This window comes from Peromyscus californicus, unplaced genomic scaffold (genome assembly GCF_007827085.1).
Source record: "Peromyscus californicus insignis strain IS unplaced genomic scaffold, ASM782708v3 Scaffold_7__1_contigs__length_154581171, whole genome shotgun sequence".
In the NCBI taxonomy this organism is placed as follows: Eukaryota; Metazoa; Chordata; class Mammalia; order Rodentia; family Cricetidae; genus Peromyscus; species Peromyscus californicus.
The window spans coordinates 61,439,152-61,456,811 of NW_026294595.1; the positions used below are offsets into that span (position 1 = coordinate 61,439,152).

The 17,660-nt window shown below is 42.3% G+C and overlaps 1 protein-coding gene across 2 annotated transcripts in view; it reads right to left on the reverse strand.

Annotated features, from left to right (window-relative positions):
* The window catches only part of Zdhhc5 (zinc finger DHHC-type palmitoyltransferase 5), a 30,132-nt gene that overhangs the window by 12,144 nt on the left and 328 nt on the right, over positions 1–17,660 (reverse strand). Inside the window, exons 1-3 of one of the 2 annotated variants that reach the window (XM_052722844.1) lie at positions 15,441–17,559; positions 12,807–13,945; positions 4,701–4,822 (exon numbers count right to left, since the gene is read on the reverse strand). In XM_052722844.1, the coding sequence (XP_052578804.1) occupies positions 4,701–4,822; positions 12,807–12,910 (226 nt within the window). In that variant the 5' untranslated portion in view covers positions 12,911–13,945; positions 15,441–17,559. Of the gene's footprint in view, positions 1–4,700; positions 4,823–12,806; positions 13,946–15,440; positions 17,560–17,660 lie in introns of those variants that run through there. The other variant, XM_052722843.1, reaches the window with a different exon arrangement.

Below are 17,660 nucleotides of genomic sequence, written 5' to 3' on the forward strand. Positions count from 1 at the left end.
TCCTGGGACTCACTTGGTAGCCCAGGCTGGCCTCGAACTCACAGAGATCCGCCTGCCTCTGCCTCCCGAGTGCTGGGATTAAAGGCGTGAGCCACCACCGCCCGGCTGTGCGCCACCACCGCCCGACTAGAGAAACCCTTTCTTGGGGAGTGGGAGTGGGGTGTTCTGCCAGGCATGTGGATCCCTATGACTTCAAGGCCAGCCTGGTCTACAGAGCTAGCTCCAGGACAGCCAAGGCTAAATAGCCTTGTAAAAATTTACATAGAGAAACACTGTCACAGAAAAAAAAAAAAGACGTTTTCAGCCAGGCATGGTGACGAATACCTTTAATCCCAAAAGCATGTAGATCTCTTGTGCACCACGCACAAGGTATTGGGTTCAATTCCCAGAATGGAAGAAAAAAGACGTCTTATTACTTTGGTAGATACATGCTATATATAAATAAGCCAAAATATATACATATATAAAATTATGGTTTGTTTGGAGTTTGTTTTTGACATATGGTCTCACTTCATAGCCCTGGCTAACCTGAAACTACAGAAATCTTCCTGCCTCTACCTCCTAAGAGCTGGGATTAAAAGTGTGCAACCAGCCGGGCGGTGGTGGCTCACGCCTTTAATCCCAGCACTCGAGAGGCAGAGGCAGGTGGATCTCTGTGAGTTGGAGGCCAGCCTGGACTACCAAGTGAGTTCCAGGAAAGGCGCAAAGCTACACAAAGAAACCCTGTCTTGAAAAACCAAAAAAAAAAAAAGTGTGCAACCAAGCCAGTCGGCAGTGGCACGAGCCTTTAATCCCAGCACTTGGGAGGCAGAGCCAGGAGGGTCTCTGTGAGTTCCAGGCCAGCCTGGCCTACAGAGCGAGATCCAGGACAGACACCAAAACTACACAGAGAAACCCTGTCTCGAAGGAAAAAAAAAAAAAGTGTGCAACCATGCCTAGCTCATATGTAAAATCTTCAAGGATGTAGCTCTCTGTTACAGAGCTTTTGTCTAACATGTGCAAGTCCCTGTGCTGGGGCATGTCTTTCTGTACACTGTGAATATATGTTGTTCCCACTGTTTAATAAATAAACTGCTTTGGTCTATGGCAAGGCAGCTTAGAGGAAGGCAGGAAATCCAAGGAGAGAAAAAGGAAAGAGAAAGGCAGAGTCTGGAGAGAGACGCCAGCCTGCCGCCCCAAGGAATAACATGCCGGCAGACCAGTAAGCCACGGAACAAGTGGCAAAACATTGAATTAACAGAAATGGGTTAATTTAAGATATAAGAGCTAGCTAGCAAGAGGCCTGCCATAGACCATACAGTTTGTAAATAAAGAAGCCTCTGTGTGTTTACTGGGGTCCCAGCAGCTGCAGAAGAACCTCGGGTGGGAAAGATTTGTTCCGACCACAGACCAGGTGGGACATAGGAAATCTTTCAACTACAGTCCTGGGTTTGATCCTCAGCAATGTAAAAAAAAAAAAAAAAACTTTTAAAATAAAGGGAATATGCCAAAATGGAAGAGTTCTCTCTGAGCTGGGCAGTGGTGGCACACGCCTTTAATTCCAGCACTTGGAGGGCAGAGGCAGGCTGATCTCTAAAGCCAACCTCCTCTATAGAGGGCGTTCCAGGACAGCCAGGGATATACAAAGAAATGCTGGGGAAGGGGAGGAGTTATCACATATAGTCATCACAGCTTTCCATATATTAGGCCACTGAATATCTGATGAATGAACATTAATGACTCACTAAAACATCTTTCCTTGGTTTTGGGGGACTCAAAGTGCCTTCTCTCACAGAAATTTCAAATGATCAGAAACACTGAGGCATGCTTTCAGAGCACAGCAATGTTCAGGAAAACCTCGTCTCACTTGCTATCCCAAGCCCACTTAGAAAAATGATGTACTCGCTGGGCAGTGGTGGCACACGCCTTTAATCCAAGCACTTGGGAGGCAGAGGCAGGCGGATCTCTGCAAGTTCGAGGCCAGCCTGGGCTACAGAGTGAGTTCCAGGAAAGGCACAAAGCTACACAGAGAAACCCTGTCTCAAAAAACCAAAAAAAAAAGAAAGAAAGAAAGAAAAATGATGTACACTTGTGAGATGTCATTAGTAACAATTTTTGTCAGCTCATGGTCTTTCTACCTCTTACTCATGATAGTTCTCATTCTAGTCTATTTTCCAAAGAACCTACTCCTTCCATGAGACTTCAACATGCACTGGAAAGCCTACTTCCAGCTTTTCCCATTCTTCAATTTAGGTTTCACACTCTTCTCCAGCTCTATTTCCTCATGGTAGTCTTCTGTCTTGTAAAACATCTGCTTCTCTCTTAAAATATTACACCATCTTCAGCCTTCTTTGCTTAGTTCTTAAAAGAGGAAATTGAATACTTGCGGATTCTGCTTTCTCATTTTCCATTCAGTGCCTTCCAACAACTGTAATTCAGCTGTATCTTTTCCTTATACATACATAAATACACTACTTAACTATTGTTAAGATCAATTTTTCAGCTGGGTATAGTGGCTCACACCCATAATTCCAGCACTCAGGAGGCTAATGCAGAATTCAAGGGCAACCTAGGCTACAGTGTGAGACCCTGTTTAAAAATAAGTAATTTTTTATGGGGCTGGAGAGATGGCTCAGAGGTTAAGAACACTGGCTGTTCTTCCAGAGGTCCTGAGTTCAATTCCCAGCACCCATATGGTGGCTCACAACCATCTGTAAAAAGATCTGGCTCCCTCTTCTGGCCTGCAGGCATCCATGCAAACAGAACACTGTATACATAATAAATAAATAAATCTTTTAAAAAAATTAAATTAAAAAAAAATAAATAAAAATAAGTAATTTTTTAAAGAATCAATTCTTAGTAACCAAATAGGAGATTCTGAGTCACTATACTACAGTAAGTCAGTTACCTGATGGAACTCTCCTTAGCTTTCAGTTTACTTTCTCTTCCTCCTTGTTCAGTCCCTCTTCAATGACTCCTCTCTCTCCTATACTCGTAATAAAAATGGCAGAACTGACCAGGTCTTAATTCAGGTCTTTCTTAAACTCACTCAACTTTCTCTAGGTAATCTTACTCCTGCTGCTTCAAACAGCATAGCTGCACACTCCTAAAACAAAGTATTTAACTCCCACTAGTCAACTGCCCACTGGGTAACTGCACCAAGGAATATCTCAAATCATTATCTAGGTCTGAGAGTATAGCTCAGAGATAAAGTGCTTGTCTAGGGCCTGGGCTCAATTCCTAGCATGGAAAAAACAAAAGCAAATATACAGCCTATTTAACATTCAGTTTATAAAACTCAGCATCCAATTTATCTCCCAAGTTCTAACCCTTGCAACTACCACAAGAAAACCATCCTCGCCCGTCTAAGTACTATGCAGGCCTGGCCTTGCTTGGCTTCTGAGTTCAGACAGGATCAAGCATGTCCAGGGCGGTGTAGCAGATCTTTTTTCATTCTTTGCTCTGCCCCATTAAGCTGTCATAAATGATTCTGTTGAATCTACTTCTAAAAAAGCTGTAAAACTTGTCTCAAATTTTCATCTGGTTTATATTATTTATACTATATTTTGGCCAAAGCCAAAAGCTGTCTGTACACTCTCAGAAGAATTATTTGTTGTAAATTAAAGACCCTTTGGTATCAAAGGAAGAAGCATATTTAGCAGAGGCTCCATGTAGCAAATGAAGTCCTTTACAATTTGGCTCTGGGTTTCTTTTCTGGTCTTACCATACACTCTATCCTCCAACCTTGATGACTTCACCATTCCATGGGCACAAGCTTCTGTGAACACCTCCTTTGCCTGAAACTGCCCTCCTCTCTTTCAGTGTACTAGTTGGTAAAGTCTTCTCACTGATTCTTAGCAGAACTTCACTAATTTCTCTAGGCAAATATAACCGCACCACGTGTATGTTCTCAAGAGATCCATACCCATACTTCCACTGTAGTTTGTACCACACTGTTAGAACAGTCTAATTCATAGTAAATATTACTCTACCTAACACCACTCAACCTACAAGCTCTAAATAAATTTCTAAATAACAAAAATCAAAGATTTGATCCAAAGAAGCAGACCAAAGTCCCACCCTTAATCAAGATGCTATTTACAATTGATACCTGCTGAGAAAGAAAAAATCAGTTTCTCCAATGGAGTGACATGGGGTATCAAGTCCAGAAGTAGTACTAGGCCAATACAAAACACTCTGGTTTTTTGTGTGATTTTTGCTTAGGTTTAATTTTGTTTTGATTTTCCTTTTTTTGTTTTGTTTGTTTGTTTCTGAGAGGGAAAGAAAACGAAGGTGGGTGGGTAGGGAGATGGGGAAGATCTTAAGAGTTGGGGGAGGGGAAAGAATATGATCAAACTATAAAAAACCTTAAGTACAATTTGAATAAAAAAGGTTTGACCCAAGCCGGGTGGTGGTGGTACATGCCTTTAACCCCAGGACTTGGGAGGCAGAGGCAGGGCAGCCTGGTCTACAGAGGGAGTTCCAGGACAGTAGGGCTGTTACACAGAGAAACCCTGTCTCAAAAAAAAAAAAAAAAAAAAAAAAAAAAAGGTTTGACCCAAAGTGACCCAAATAACTAGATACTGTGTAACCCATATTCCTGTAACAGTATCCCAGAATCCTAAGACCCTCCAAGCCCAAGATCAACTGTTATCTGCTCAAATAATTATTCTTAATGATGACAAGGAGCTTACATGAGAGTATAGAAAGATCTTACTTACCTCGGGGGAAAATTCCTGGGTCCATAAAGGTGGCCATGCTGAAGTTGGCCAGCACAAAGAGAAACATGATGGCATTGTAGATGGGCACTGCAGGTGACACATACAGGCTTAGTCCTGGACACCTGCAGACAACAGAGAAAATGAAGGGCTGCCTCTAACACCCTGACACCAGCAGCAATCTATAGAACACAGGCTTTACAATACATCCTTATCTCCCTACAAACCATACACAAAAGAACTAGGGATTGACTGTATAATGAATATCAGCTACACTCCTGTCTTTGTTTGGAGCAACCTAAGGTTTCTGGATCCATGTCCCACTGACCTGCAAAATAGCCCAAAGCATATGGATACTACCTGCCTCTCTATCTCCCCTTCCAATCTCAACTACCTAAGGTTTCTTCACTGCCAGCTATCTAGAGCCTAATTCCAATGGTTAAGAATTGAAAATAATAATAATGCTGGGTGTGGTGGCACATGCCTTTAGTTTCAGCACTCAGGAGGCTGAGGCAGGTGGATCTCTGAGTTCCTGGTCTACAAAGTGAGTTCCAGGACAACCAGGCCTGTTATACAGAGAAATACTGTCTTGAAAAACCAAAATAATAATAATAATACAAGAATGTATATCAGAACACAGAAATTAAGTCAGGCACAGTAGTGCACACCTGAACATTAACACTTGAAATGAGGAAAATACAATTGCCAGTTCAAGGTCAGTGTGGGCTCTATAAACAAAAAGCAATGTTCACCTTGGCAGCATATATACTGAAATTAGAATAAAATTAGATTATTGTGGCTTCTATGCAAGAATGACATACAAATTTGTGAAGCATTCCATAAAAAATAAAGGACAAAGAACAAGATTTCTCCTGACATCTAAAAATGGAGCAAAGAATGAGAGAGAAAAAAATTAGAGAATTTCAGATCAAAGAAATCCTAAATCCTTCAGGGGGGGAAAACTGGCCATACATATCCAGTATTCATAGCATTCAAATCAAGAGACAAGCTTTAGATACCTTTTAGAAAAAAAAAAGAAGAGTGCTCATTTAAGCCTGAGTTCAGGTTCTTTCAGAATCTGACTATTAATAGAGGGGCTGTCCTTCTCTGCTGATTTCCCAGGAGTTCAAACTTCTGGTGTGAACCTTACTTTATCAGTATTATCTCCCATTTCGGCTCAGAGAGAACTTCCTACTCACTACAAGACAGTGGCTAAATACCTAATCTGCTTTGTGGCCAAGAACTTAATCTCCAGAATCAGGACAGCATCTGCCCTTGTCCCTTTTACCCTGACAGTCAGAAGACAGGAAGGGTTTGATGAAGGAAAAGACAGGCCGAGGATATTAAGACAACATTCAAGTCTGGAATACTAATTCACAACAGTCAAGAAAGGTGCTCAGTTTCCATTCAAACTAAAAACACAACTCTAAGTAGTGACCCAAGACAGTTTAGAAGCAGTGGGCCTTGTAATAAGACATAAACCAATGAGACGCAAATTTCTTATCACCACTATCTAGTTCTTCAAATTCATCGATCCATTTAAATTTTTTAAGTAAATACTATTTATGCCAGGCTTTGCAGCTGGTAAACAGCAATAAACTCACTGCATCTCTTTATTGGGCTATACAGGATTGGGATCCAAAATAATAGAGACAGATTTCAAAGTCAAAACATCCCTTCAGCCACAGTTCCGCACTATTATCAGCAAAGACCCCTATAAAGCCTCTTCCTCTGTGAACTCTTTGGTCCAGAAAAAATGTTCTCATATCTTGGCATGAGCTGGAGTAGAATTTAAGAAGGAAGAGTCCCTGCAGGGCTCTACTGGGAAGCCTATTTCCTAGGTTTCTTAGGAGGGAAAGAGAGAAACTGAAAACCAGTCATCCAGGTCAGAGCCTCTCCCTGGTACTTAGCTGTCCCTTCAATTTCCGCCTGAGGAAGAAGAGAAAGGGTGACTCACTTCACTCCTACAGCCTAGGATGATAATTAGAAGGGAGAAATAAGTTAAACCTTTACAACACTGAGGTGCTTGTCCTTAGAACTGGCCGCCACCATAGCCCTCATCTCATAGTCCAACCTAGGTCTTTTCTACCCACCCCCACCAGTTTAGTTTTTTTGAGAGAGGGCCTTTGTGTGGCCTATTCTAGCCTGGAACTTACTATGTACCTTCATGCTAACTTTGAAACTCCTAATATGCCTGCTTGCTTCAGCCTCCTGAGTGACAGTATTACAGGCTGTGCCACCACACCTAGCTCAACTCTTGATCTTTTAGATCCCACCTTTTCTTCAGTTTCATTTCCAAACTAAACAAATCACCTAATTCCTTGTGTATCCTGACAAACTTCACCTCTCAACCTCTATCAGCACATCTCAGTGAAGTGTGTAATAATGGAACTGAGTCTATCGCCAAATAAAGACTGTTCCCACAGTGGCAGAATGTCTAAGTGATTCAAATAATTCAACTTCATGAACAGTATCTTCTACATTCAGACTTACTGCTTCTAGCCTTAGGATTCTAGCTGAAGAGACAAGCCACCTCAAAACCTGTGAGCAAAGCCTTTTTCAGCCACAGCCTATATTCTACTTGTCTTGAGAAAACACTTTCCATTGCTTTAGCACTTTGCCAGATTCAAAGATGACCACAACTGGCCTGTTTGAATCGGTTGCCTTTGATGGAGAGAGATGCAGCCAGGGCTAAGGAGAGAAGTTAGGACTTGTCCTTAACTCTCTAAGTAATAATCATAGAGCACAAGAAGTTTAGGGAGTGGCTGCAGCCCAGAAGGCTGACTCACTGATGGGATTCCCAGACATAAACCACCCCAGGTAGAACAGGTTCTTCTGCCCACCCATTCATTATGCCTATTTTCAATGCAAAGTAAAAAGGGAAGTGGGGGTTTCAATACACTCTCCTGAAATCCTGTTCCCTAGCATTTCTAACACTTTCTACTACTTAAAAGAAAAAAAAAAAAAAGTTAAATTCCTAGAAAGAAAAAGTCAATCAAAAAGTTTTAGATTCTAATCCTGTTTCAACTCACAGGAAACTCTTAAGCTTGCTACTTCAATTGTATAATACACACATGAAAATGAAGGAGAAATGTCTGAAAAGATGCTAAAAAAAATTTTTTTTTGGGGGGGGGTGTCCTGTTCTTTGTCTTTGTTTGAGACAGGTTCTCACTATGTGGACCAGGTTGTTCTCACTGACAGATCCACCTGCCTCTGCCTCCAAAATGCTGAAATTAAAGACACATGCCATGCTCTGTTACTAGAGTTCTTTATAAACTAGCATGTATAACACTGAGGATTCACTAAATACAAGACACAAGAAACCACTATCACTGTCATCAACTGTCACTCCAGCTCCACTTTATGCTCAATCCCACCCCCCTCCCCATCTGAGGCAGTAGATTCAAGGACACTTACAGCAGGGGCACTAAGCTGCTGAAGAACAGGCCCATGCATTCCATCCAAGCCTAGCACACTGCCTGAGCATTTGTCTAGTGTTTCTGGATGAGAAGGCTGGAGTGAATGCCCCATTTCCTACCTAGAATTTCATCAAGGAATGCTTTCTTCAAGATTCCATAGGAAAACAATTTGTCTTGTGACAGGTTCATAGGTTTCTCTTAAAACACTTGCTTTTTCTGTACTTCTATACCCTGTGATTTCCTGCAGCTGAGCCATGTATGCTGTAGGACCTGGGCACTTACTTATTCCTGGATGAGCCATGTGGGAAGGGAAAGAACAACCACTGCTCAATTAACCTCCCAGATCACGAGGCTGTTCCCACTCAAATCAGGTGCTAACACCTCCACAGGTATGAAAGGGGAGGAAAAAAGCCACAGGAGTTGCCTAATTCTGTACACAGAGAAGCTGGAAGGGACCTGAGACAGAAACTAAAAGTAAGCGAGCTGTACTACGGATAAGACACTGGAAAGACTATCTGGATTTCTAACCTGCTTTTTACTCTACCAAAACCAGAAATTCCCCTACCTCTTCTCCCCAACTTAAGAAACAGAAAATGGAGACTCTGTACTAGAGGACACTTTAGAGAAGATCAATTTAGTGATTCTCAATGGTACTGCCAGGAGCTCTGAGGTCTCAGGCACCCCAGAAAGGTAAAGATGGAAACACCAAGTAGCTGGACTTACTTAAATTAGTCTCATTTGAATCACAACATTCCTACTTTTTGTTTTATGTACTGAGATTCCATGTAAGATGCCAGCCAGAAAAGTTCACACAGCTGAAATAAACTGCTCTAATTCAACTTCTTTGTAGATAGAAAGGAAAAACTGAGATCCAGAAACATTAACAAAGTACCAAACTCAAGTCTCCTGACTTCCAAAGCCAGGCATGGTGACACCCACCTTTAATCCCAATACTCAGGAGGCAAAAGCTGGCAGATCTCTATGAATCTGAGGTAGCTTGGTCTACACAATGAGTTCCAGACCAACCAGGGCTACATAGTGAGAATTTGTCTTACAAAAACAAAACAAAAAGTAGCCGGCTGTGGTGACACACGTCTTTAGTCCCAGCACTCAGGAGGCAGAGGCAGGCAGATCTCTGTGTGTTGGAGACCAGCCTGGTCTACATAGTGAGTTCCAGGACAGCCAGGGCTACACAGAGAAACCCTGTCTCAAGAAAACAACAAAAAAGTATTAAACTCCGACAGATGGGACCCAGATGCATTATCTTAGATGCAAATTCTAGTACCTACCCAGGAAAGAGTGTGCTTACTTAAGCAGATACTCTCCTGTCCAAACAGCTGAAGAGAGAAATGAACTAAGGCAGGATGCTCACCATTCCTGTCTGGCTTTAGTATTGAAGAAATGAAGTCGATGAGGAGGATCACCTCTAGGTAGACCCTCAACTACTCTTTGCAGACTCTCTGGAGCACAAAATCACCATTTCTTTGATGACCAGACCTAACTGGTAATTTCTGCTCATAGCTTTCCCTACTTAACAAAGAAGCATGGAGGGTAAATTATTCCTAATTAGTTGAAGCCTACATGCCTCCACTAATTATGTCTGCCAGCTGAAAGGAACTCTTCCTCCTGCTCCCAGTCCTCCAGGTCCCAAAGTAATTATCACCAGGGACCTAGACTGATGTAAGCGCCACTTGTAACCTAGTGAAAAGAACAGGAGGGTGACAGAGCAGTTACAGATTTATGTCCCCACAAAAGTGGGTTCAAACACAGCCTTCTTTACTTCTCCATTTGAAATCATGAACTCTTTTTCACATGGCACATAGTTTTAAACAGTGTTTTCCAAGGAACTGAATCTCAAAGGGGGGGAGTGCACAAAAGTACCATTCTTAAGAACAGTGATGCCCCAGCTCAGTAGTAAGTATGCTTATAGAGGAGACACTTCAGTCAGATGGAAAAGCGGTAAGACTTTCACAGGTAGCAAGAGCTAGGTATGGGGATGCAGAGACAGCCTAATAATTAAGGCAACTGTTGTTCTTCCATAAGACCCAAGGTGGATTCCTATCATGCACATGGCACTCATACAACCTTCTGTAACTCCAGTCCCAAGGTTTCCAACACCCTTTCTGGCCTCTGAGGGGACCAAAAACAAACAAACAAACAAACAAACAAACAAAAGCTAGGTGATAAAGTAAAATCAACAAAATGCTTATGACTTCACAGGGTGGACAAGTGAGACTTTGGTAAGAAACAGGAGCCCATAAATTTATCCTGTAGAAATTAATGATGGGAAAATCTCATCTATGATTTAAGGCTCTCTTAGATTTGTATTAGAAGCATAAATTCCAAATAGAGTCAGTAACATCCTCTATTTTTACCCCCAAGCTAAGGATGTAGTTTAGTGTTAAAAATATAAGACGCTAGCCAGGCGGTGGCAGCGCACGCCTTTAATCCCAGCACTCGGGAGGCAGAGGCAGGTGGATCCCTGTGAGTTTGAGGCCAGCCTGATCCACAGAGCGAGATCCAGGAAAGGCGTAAAGCTACACAGAGAAACCCTGTCTCAAAAAACCTAAAAAAAAAAAAAAAAAAAGACCCTAGAGTCAATCCCCAGCACCACAAAAAAACCAACTTTTTGCTACAGCTGACACAACGCAGATTAAAGAGGAACCCAACTCAACTGGCACCAAAGAATGAAAAACTAGGTTAAACTAGCTTCAACTATCAGTAAGACAATGCCTGTCAGGACAGTTCTTTGTGGGCAAACTGGTATAACAAGCCAAGCACTTCAATGGTTCCAGATTAACACATTAAAAATAAGGATTGTGCATGTCTGATCTCAACGACAGTTTGAAAGAGAAAAAACACTTACTCCCCTGAATACTTTAGCTACTACAAGAGCTTGACTCCCAAAGGGAAACTGACATTCCTATTAGGTAGGTCTAAAGGTATTAACCTGATCCAGTTACGTATCTCTCCTGACCCAGCACAACTGCTACTAAAGCACAAAGATAGGCTAAATTTTTGATTCTGCTTACACCAACACAGCAAAACACATTCTGACACTGAAGAAGCATTCCTCCTTTTGCTACTCAACATATCAAAGGCAGAATATGAGTTACACAGGAGGAAAGAGATTGAAAATGAAGATCTTGGCTCCATGATCACTCCCAAAGATACAACTAGAATGCTAAATCAATGACTCAATAATAAAGCTCAGAAGGCTAGTATAAACTCATTATAAATTGGTAACAGAAAACATACTTGCTAGGTGGCCACAGCTACACACTGGGGACAAGAGAGGGGAAAGTCAGTTTCCTCCAGTAAAACAAGTGTATGAACAGTCTTAAGATCCTAACTAGGGCCGGGTGGTGGTGGTGCACGCCTTTAATCCCAGCACTCGGGAGGCAGAGCCAGGCGGATCTCTGTGAGTTCGAGGCCAGCCTGGATTACCAAGTGAGTTCCAGGAAAGGCGCAAAGCTACACAGAGAAACCCTGTCTCGAAAAACCAAAAAAAAAAAAAAAAAAAAAAAAAAAAGATCCTAACTAGGAAGGCTGAGACCCTAGGTTCTAAGTAAGGTATCTTTGAATGCCAACACTCTTTCCCATCAGAATTAATGAACACAAGAACGGCCACTCCTTTCAGTGGGAACTAATGTAAATAACTCTTCTAGTATTTTCTTCTTAAATAAAGGCCACTCTTTCCTAGGAGCCTCTCCGTCTCCATGCCTTAGCTCTTAAAAGTATAGAGAAAAGCATCTGGGTAGCACTACAAACCAAAACTGTCTCATTAGTATATCTTAAATCAATTCTCAGTGTTCAGAAGGCTAAGGCAGAAGGATCATGGATTTAGGGCCAGCCTGGGCTACACAGCAAGGTCCTGTCTCAAAATTCTCAAATCTCAACAATTCTGACACAGCGAGGTAAAAACATGTCTACAGGCTAGGTGGTGGCGGCATACACCTTTAATCCCAAGCAGATCTCTCTGAGTTCCAGGCCAGCCTCAAAAAAAAAAAAAAAAAAAAAAGTCTACAATCCCAAAGGGAAGAGTACCACAAGTTTGAGGCCAACCTGATCTACTTAGGGAATTCCAGGTCAGCAAGGGCAACATAGTGATACCATGTCTCAAGGAAAAAAAAAAAAAAAAAGACAACAACAAAAACCTCTGAGGTACTCAGGTTCTATAATCTCTGGCCAAGCCTATGGCTTAGACATCCCAGGTGTAATTGACTGCTATTTGAAAAGACTTAAGTCAGCACAGCCTGGTGATCCCAGCATTTGAGAGGCAAAGGCAGGAGGTTCTGTGTGTGTTCATGGCCAACCTGGTCTACATAGCAAGTTCTAGGACAGCTAAGGCTCTATGGAGAGACTCTGACTCAAAAGAAGAGGAAGGAAAAAATAATTTAAGTCTAATCTAGTTCTCTTTCTCTCATTTAAACTTCAAGCCTCTCTCTCTGAAGGTGTGTTCCTACTTCCTTCCTAGTTTATATCACCTGTGATGGAACTAGATAGGAAACCATGAAGACATCTATGATTCCAAAAGACAGAAAGCAGAGGGAAGTAGAAAACACCAACAGCGTAAAGGACAGGCATCTACTGGCCTTCCAAATAACTATGAAACTGAAGAAAAACTAGTCTTCACATTCCATGGCATGACCCTCCCACCCCCAAATGCCACTGCTGGGAGAAAACTCACGTAAAGGCAAAGAAGAGTGTTGTAGCTCCCACTAGAAATATGGCGGCTGCTGAGACCGGTACATACTTGCTGGGTTTGAACCTCTTTCCAGACTCTGCGGGCATGTTGGAGCTCTGATGGAAGATGTGCCCTGCCGCATAGCCCAGGCCCACACAGCGGCAGAACAGACAAGAAAATGGGATGAGGGAAACAAAGAGGAAAGAAACTGGGGAAAACAGAAAATGCAAAATTATCACCCTTCCCCCTCCCAAACAAAAATGAAGGTCAAAAGATCTCAAATAAAGGAAAGCACATGGGAGGGGGAAAGGTGATTTCAAGTGATTAATAACCACTTCCCCAGAGTAAAGCAGAAAAGGAGATTAAGAAGCACAACTTGTACAATTCAAAACTTGAAGACAAACAGTAGGCTGTGTGCATGCAGACAGTTGCAGGTGGAAAACATGGAGAGCCAAGCAGATCAAGGTATAGCTCATGGATGGAGGCAGGTCTTCAAAGGGAAGGTTAGGAAGGAAAGAATATGGGGGACAGGGGGCTTTAACTCTTCTGAGGAGATACAAGAGCTCCTCCACAACACACTTCCACAAAATACGAGCAGCACCTAAGAGGCGTGCACTGGGTTTCTATTTTAATCCAAGAAGGAACTTGGGGTCCCTTCCAGCTTAAAGAGAAGCTGATTTTTTAACTGCAGTCCTTGTCCTTTCTCGATACCACCTCTCACACCTTGACTTCACCAGGGCTGGTCGTCTGGCAATGGTGACTGAATTTTATTTATTTCTCTCTTGATGGCCAAAGTTGGACAACAGCTGTTAGAGGGTTGAGTTGTAAATCCTTTTCTTTGAAAGGGGAGAAAAACAGCAGTATCGTCCGTTTTCAATCTCTTCTTGTTATTCCCAAGCCCTTTAAGGGCTCCGTTTCCCAGAGAGTTCATGAAAAACTGAAAGGAAATTCAAAATCCTTGAAGCCATGTTCTTTCCAATAAGCAGAATAAGATGCAGTCGATTTCACCTGACGACAGTTTAAAAATTACTGTAGATAAAGTTCCAAAGGTGTCCCTGTTTCCAGGTTAGTCAATGTCTGATCTTTTGTCTTCAATCTTGGGTTTCCTGGATGCAGAGTTCAACTGGGATATGGTGCTTTACCTGGAGAAAACCAAATATCTTTATCAAAGAAATTCTTTTATGGTATTTCTTAAGAACCTCAAGGCTAAAGCCCCACGAGTAGCTATTAAAAAGTGCCTTTTGGCCGAGCGGTGGTGGTGCACGCCTTTAATCCCAGCACTCAGGAGGCAGAGCCAGGTGGATCTCTGTGAGTTCGAGGCCAGCCTGGGCTACCAAGTGAGTTCCAGGAAAGGCGCAAAGCTACACAGAGAAACCCTGTCTCGAAAACCCAAAAAAAAAAAAAAAAAAAAAAAAAAAGTGCCTTTTGAAAGAAAGACTATTTTCCACCTCACATCTATGTATGTGGGAATGAACTCTAAATGGAAAGGAAAAATACATTCCAAGTCCTTCACCTTTTCAAGGGCTACTGATTGTAAGGGGAAGAACCCAGGTTTATCTGACCTAGGGTCATCCAAGGACTAGCTCTTAAAAGCCCATCTCTCCTGACAAAAGTGCAGGAACAACACATACCAAGAATATAAAACCTAGAAACAAACAAGGGCACAAAGTGAAGGGCACTACTAAAACAGACATTTCTCTTTGAACAAAGAGAATATGTATTCCCACAATGAAGAAAGGAAGCTTAAAAATAGGACAGCAGCTATCACTTCCTTTTTGTGCGTCTCTTTTTATGCCTATGCCTTTTATCGACAACACGAAATAAGCACAAGTTCAATGTTTGGCCTGTTGTAATCATCTATTAAGGGTCCTGCGTAAGAAACGAACTTGCACCAATAGGTGAAATATTCTCTATGAGAAACTGGGTCCAACACCAGGACTGGTCGTTTTCTTCCAAATTCAATAGTTTTTAATTCCTAACACAGGCTATTACCCCTATTAGGAGGTAAACTAAGCTGCTTATAATCCAATGTGATTAGAGTAGCAATTATTTCTGTTGATCACAGTAACAAAACAACACAAGCACCTTAATTTTATAGGATGCTTTTCATCTGGTGATCTCAAAGCACTTTACTCACATTATCTGGTGACAGAGTCCCTTATCCTATTTTGTAAAATTGAAGGCTAGAGAATGCCTGAAGCCATTCTACTGAATCACTTGAGTAGCCAGGTTCAGAACCCAAGAGTTTAATTGCTGACATAAACCCTTTCTACCATACTACATGCCTAATGATAACTTGAAATCTACAGACCCAGATTTTTGCTTTAAAGTTAGAATTTCAAGTGAAAGCAATTCTATTCCCCAAGTAGTATACTATTTGATACCAATAGCAGCTATTAAAAAACATCAAGCCGGGCGATGGTGGCGCACGCCTTTAATCCCAGCACTCGGGAGGCAGAGCCAGGCGGATCTCTGTGAGTTCGAGGCCAGCCTGGGCTACCAAGTGAGTTCCAGGAAAAGGCGCAAAGCTACACAGAGAAACCCTGTCTCGAAAAACCAAAAAAAAAAAAAAAAAAATCTAAAGATTTAGATACTGAAATACAAGTGTATTCTAGAATTTATAACTTCTTCTCTTACCTAAGATATAGAAGGCAATGCAGCCTGCTACAGTCACCACTCAGGAATAGTAAGTAGTGAACACCTTTAATCTCAGTACTCAGAAGGCAGAAGCACGTGGATCGCTCTGAGTTCCAAACCACCCTGGTATGTACAGCTTCCAGGCCAGTCAGGGATACATAGTGAGACTTAGTCTCAAAAACAAAACAAAACAAAAGGGGGGGGGGGGAGGCAAGCAACATTAGAATGAAGACCCAACGACTGTAGTAAGTTTTTATGGTCCTAAAAAACAGGTCCTATTTAGTCCTGATTTTACAGTTATTTCTGTTTGCTGAATTTAGGCATGAGTATCTTTATTAACTGGAACAAGCAAATTTCTTGATCTGTAAATAGTACTATTAAAGCAAATATTTCCCTCAAAACTCTAAAGATTAAAGAAGGAAAATTACATTACCTTAAATTTTATGTAAAGTTAGTTTAATAGATTATCAGTTTGTCAGTTTGAATCCTATACTATTGCAGATCTCATTTACTACAGAATAAAAGCCACATAGACTAATACTGCCATGGTACAGCAGTCATGGAAGGACATGCAATTTTGGAACCACATGAGATATAAATTAAAGCATCATCTGAAGTGTTAGGATATTATTAGATGGGATAAGATAAAATAATTGATTGGGTATAAATAACAACACACCAAGTCCCAGCAAAGGGATGTGGTGAAGAGAAGACATGAAACCGGAAGGGTGAGTGTGGTTCATCAGTCACACTCCAGTGGATCCACATCATGATCAGCAAAGTGTACAAGAATGTGCATGACACATGCTGACAGGGGGGAGGGGGGATCATGGAGTGAAAATATGTATGTATAAAACAAATAATGCAGAGCTGGGTGTGGTGGCCCACACCTTTAATCTCAGCACTCAGGAGGCAGAGGCAGGCAAAACCTCTGTGAGCTAGAAGCCAGCTTGATCTACAAAGTGAGTTCCAGGACAGCCTGTAGAGAGGTCCTGTCTCAAAACAACAACAAATCTCATAAAACAAACAATTTAGGATAAGCAGTTTGAAGGCTTTAGTAAGGTTTAATACAAGTAGTTCCTTAGGGACAGTACCACTGACAGCACATGTATTATTTGTTATAACTAAGCATTATAAGCATAATACAGTAAACTTGAATATATTGTAATGCAGATGCCATATAGAACAATGCACACAAGCTATGAGGTAAAGACCCAAGCTGAAGTTTTTAAAAGAGTATTATCATCACAGATTGAGGTAGGTACCCAAGTACCTGTCAAAAGAATTCTTACAAACATTAGGTGAATATACATGCGATAATGAGCACAGGAGAAATGTCTGATACAGAGCTGACACACACTGGGATAAAAGGATGGAGATGCAAACCTAAGATTATCCTGGACAGATGGTGATAATTTATTTGTATTAAAATGTTATTCGTATGTTAATAAATAAAGTTGGTTACATCTACATGGACAAGATGGCATTAACCAGGAAGTAAACCCAAGACGACAAAAATGGTCTGCAATGTAACATAGATCTGATTCTACGACTACTTCTAGTAACTTCAGTCACTTTCTAGCTTCTCATTTTAGTGGTTTCATTCGGCCAACTGGTTAAGGAACTTTAGACCTCCCTATGAACAGACTCCTACAGATAAAATACTGTCAAACACATTCAAGCTCCACTAGTAAAAAGTACAAAGTACTTAAGGCATGGAGCACCTGGCTGGTGGGGGTAGGGAGAAGCAGCAGATGGATGGGAGAAAGAACAGGTAACCACCACAGGACGAAGCTCTAGCCAAAATAAGTATGAACGGAGTGTGGGGCAAGGGGCCTGAGCCACCGAGCGGTTAAAGGGGAACAGGGCTCGGTCCCCACCCGGCAGCTGAACTACGGAGAGTCAACGCAGGGAGCAGAGCTGACAACCCCTGGGCCAGAAAGCACGGAATCCACCGAGCAGGGCCCGCCGGCGCTGAGAGGATCGCGGGCCGGGGACGGAAGGGGCGGCGGCTCGGCAACCGGGCAGCCCGGCACCAACCGGTTCCGAGCCCCGGTGGCCGTGGCTCTCCGGACTCTGCGGCCGTCCGTTTCGGGGCCCATGGAGCCCGAGGAGGGGTAGGGCCTTAACCTCCTCCCCTCCGCGGTCCCCCTTCCCTAGAGGTCACTCTCCCCTCCCACCTCACAGGCCCGGGCACTTCCGGTTCCGCAGGGGCCAGCG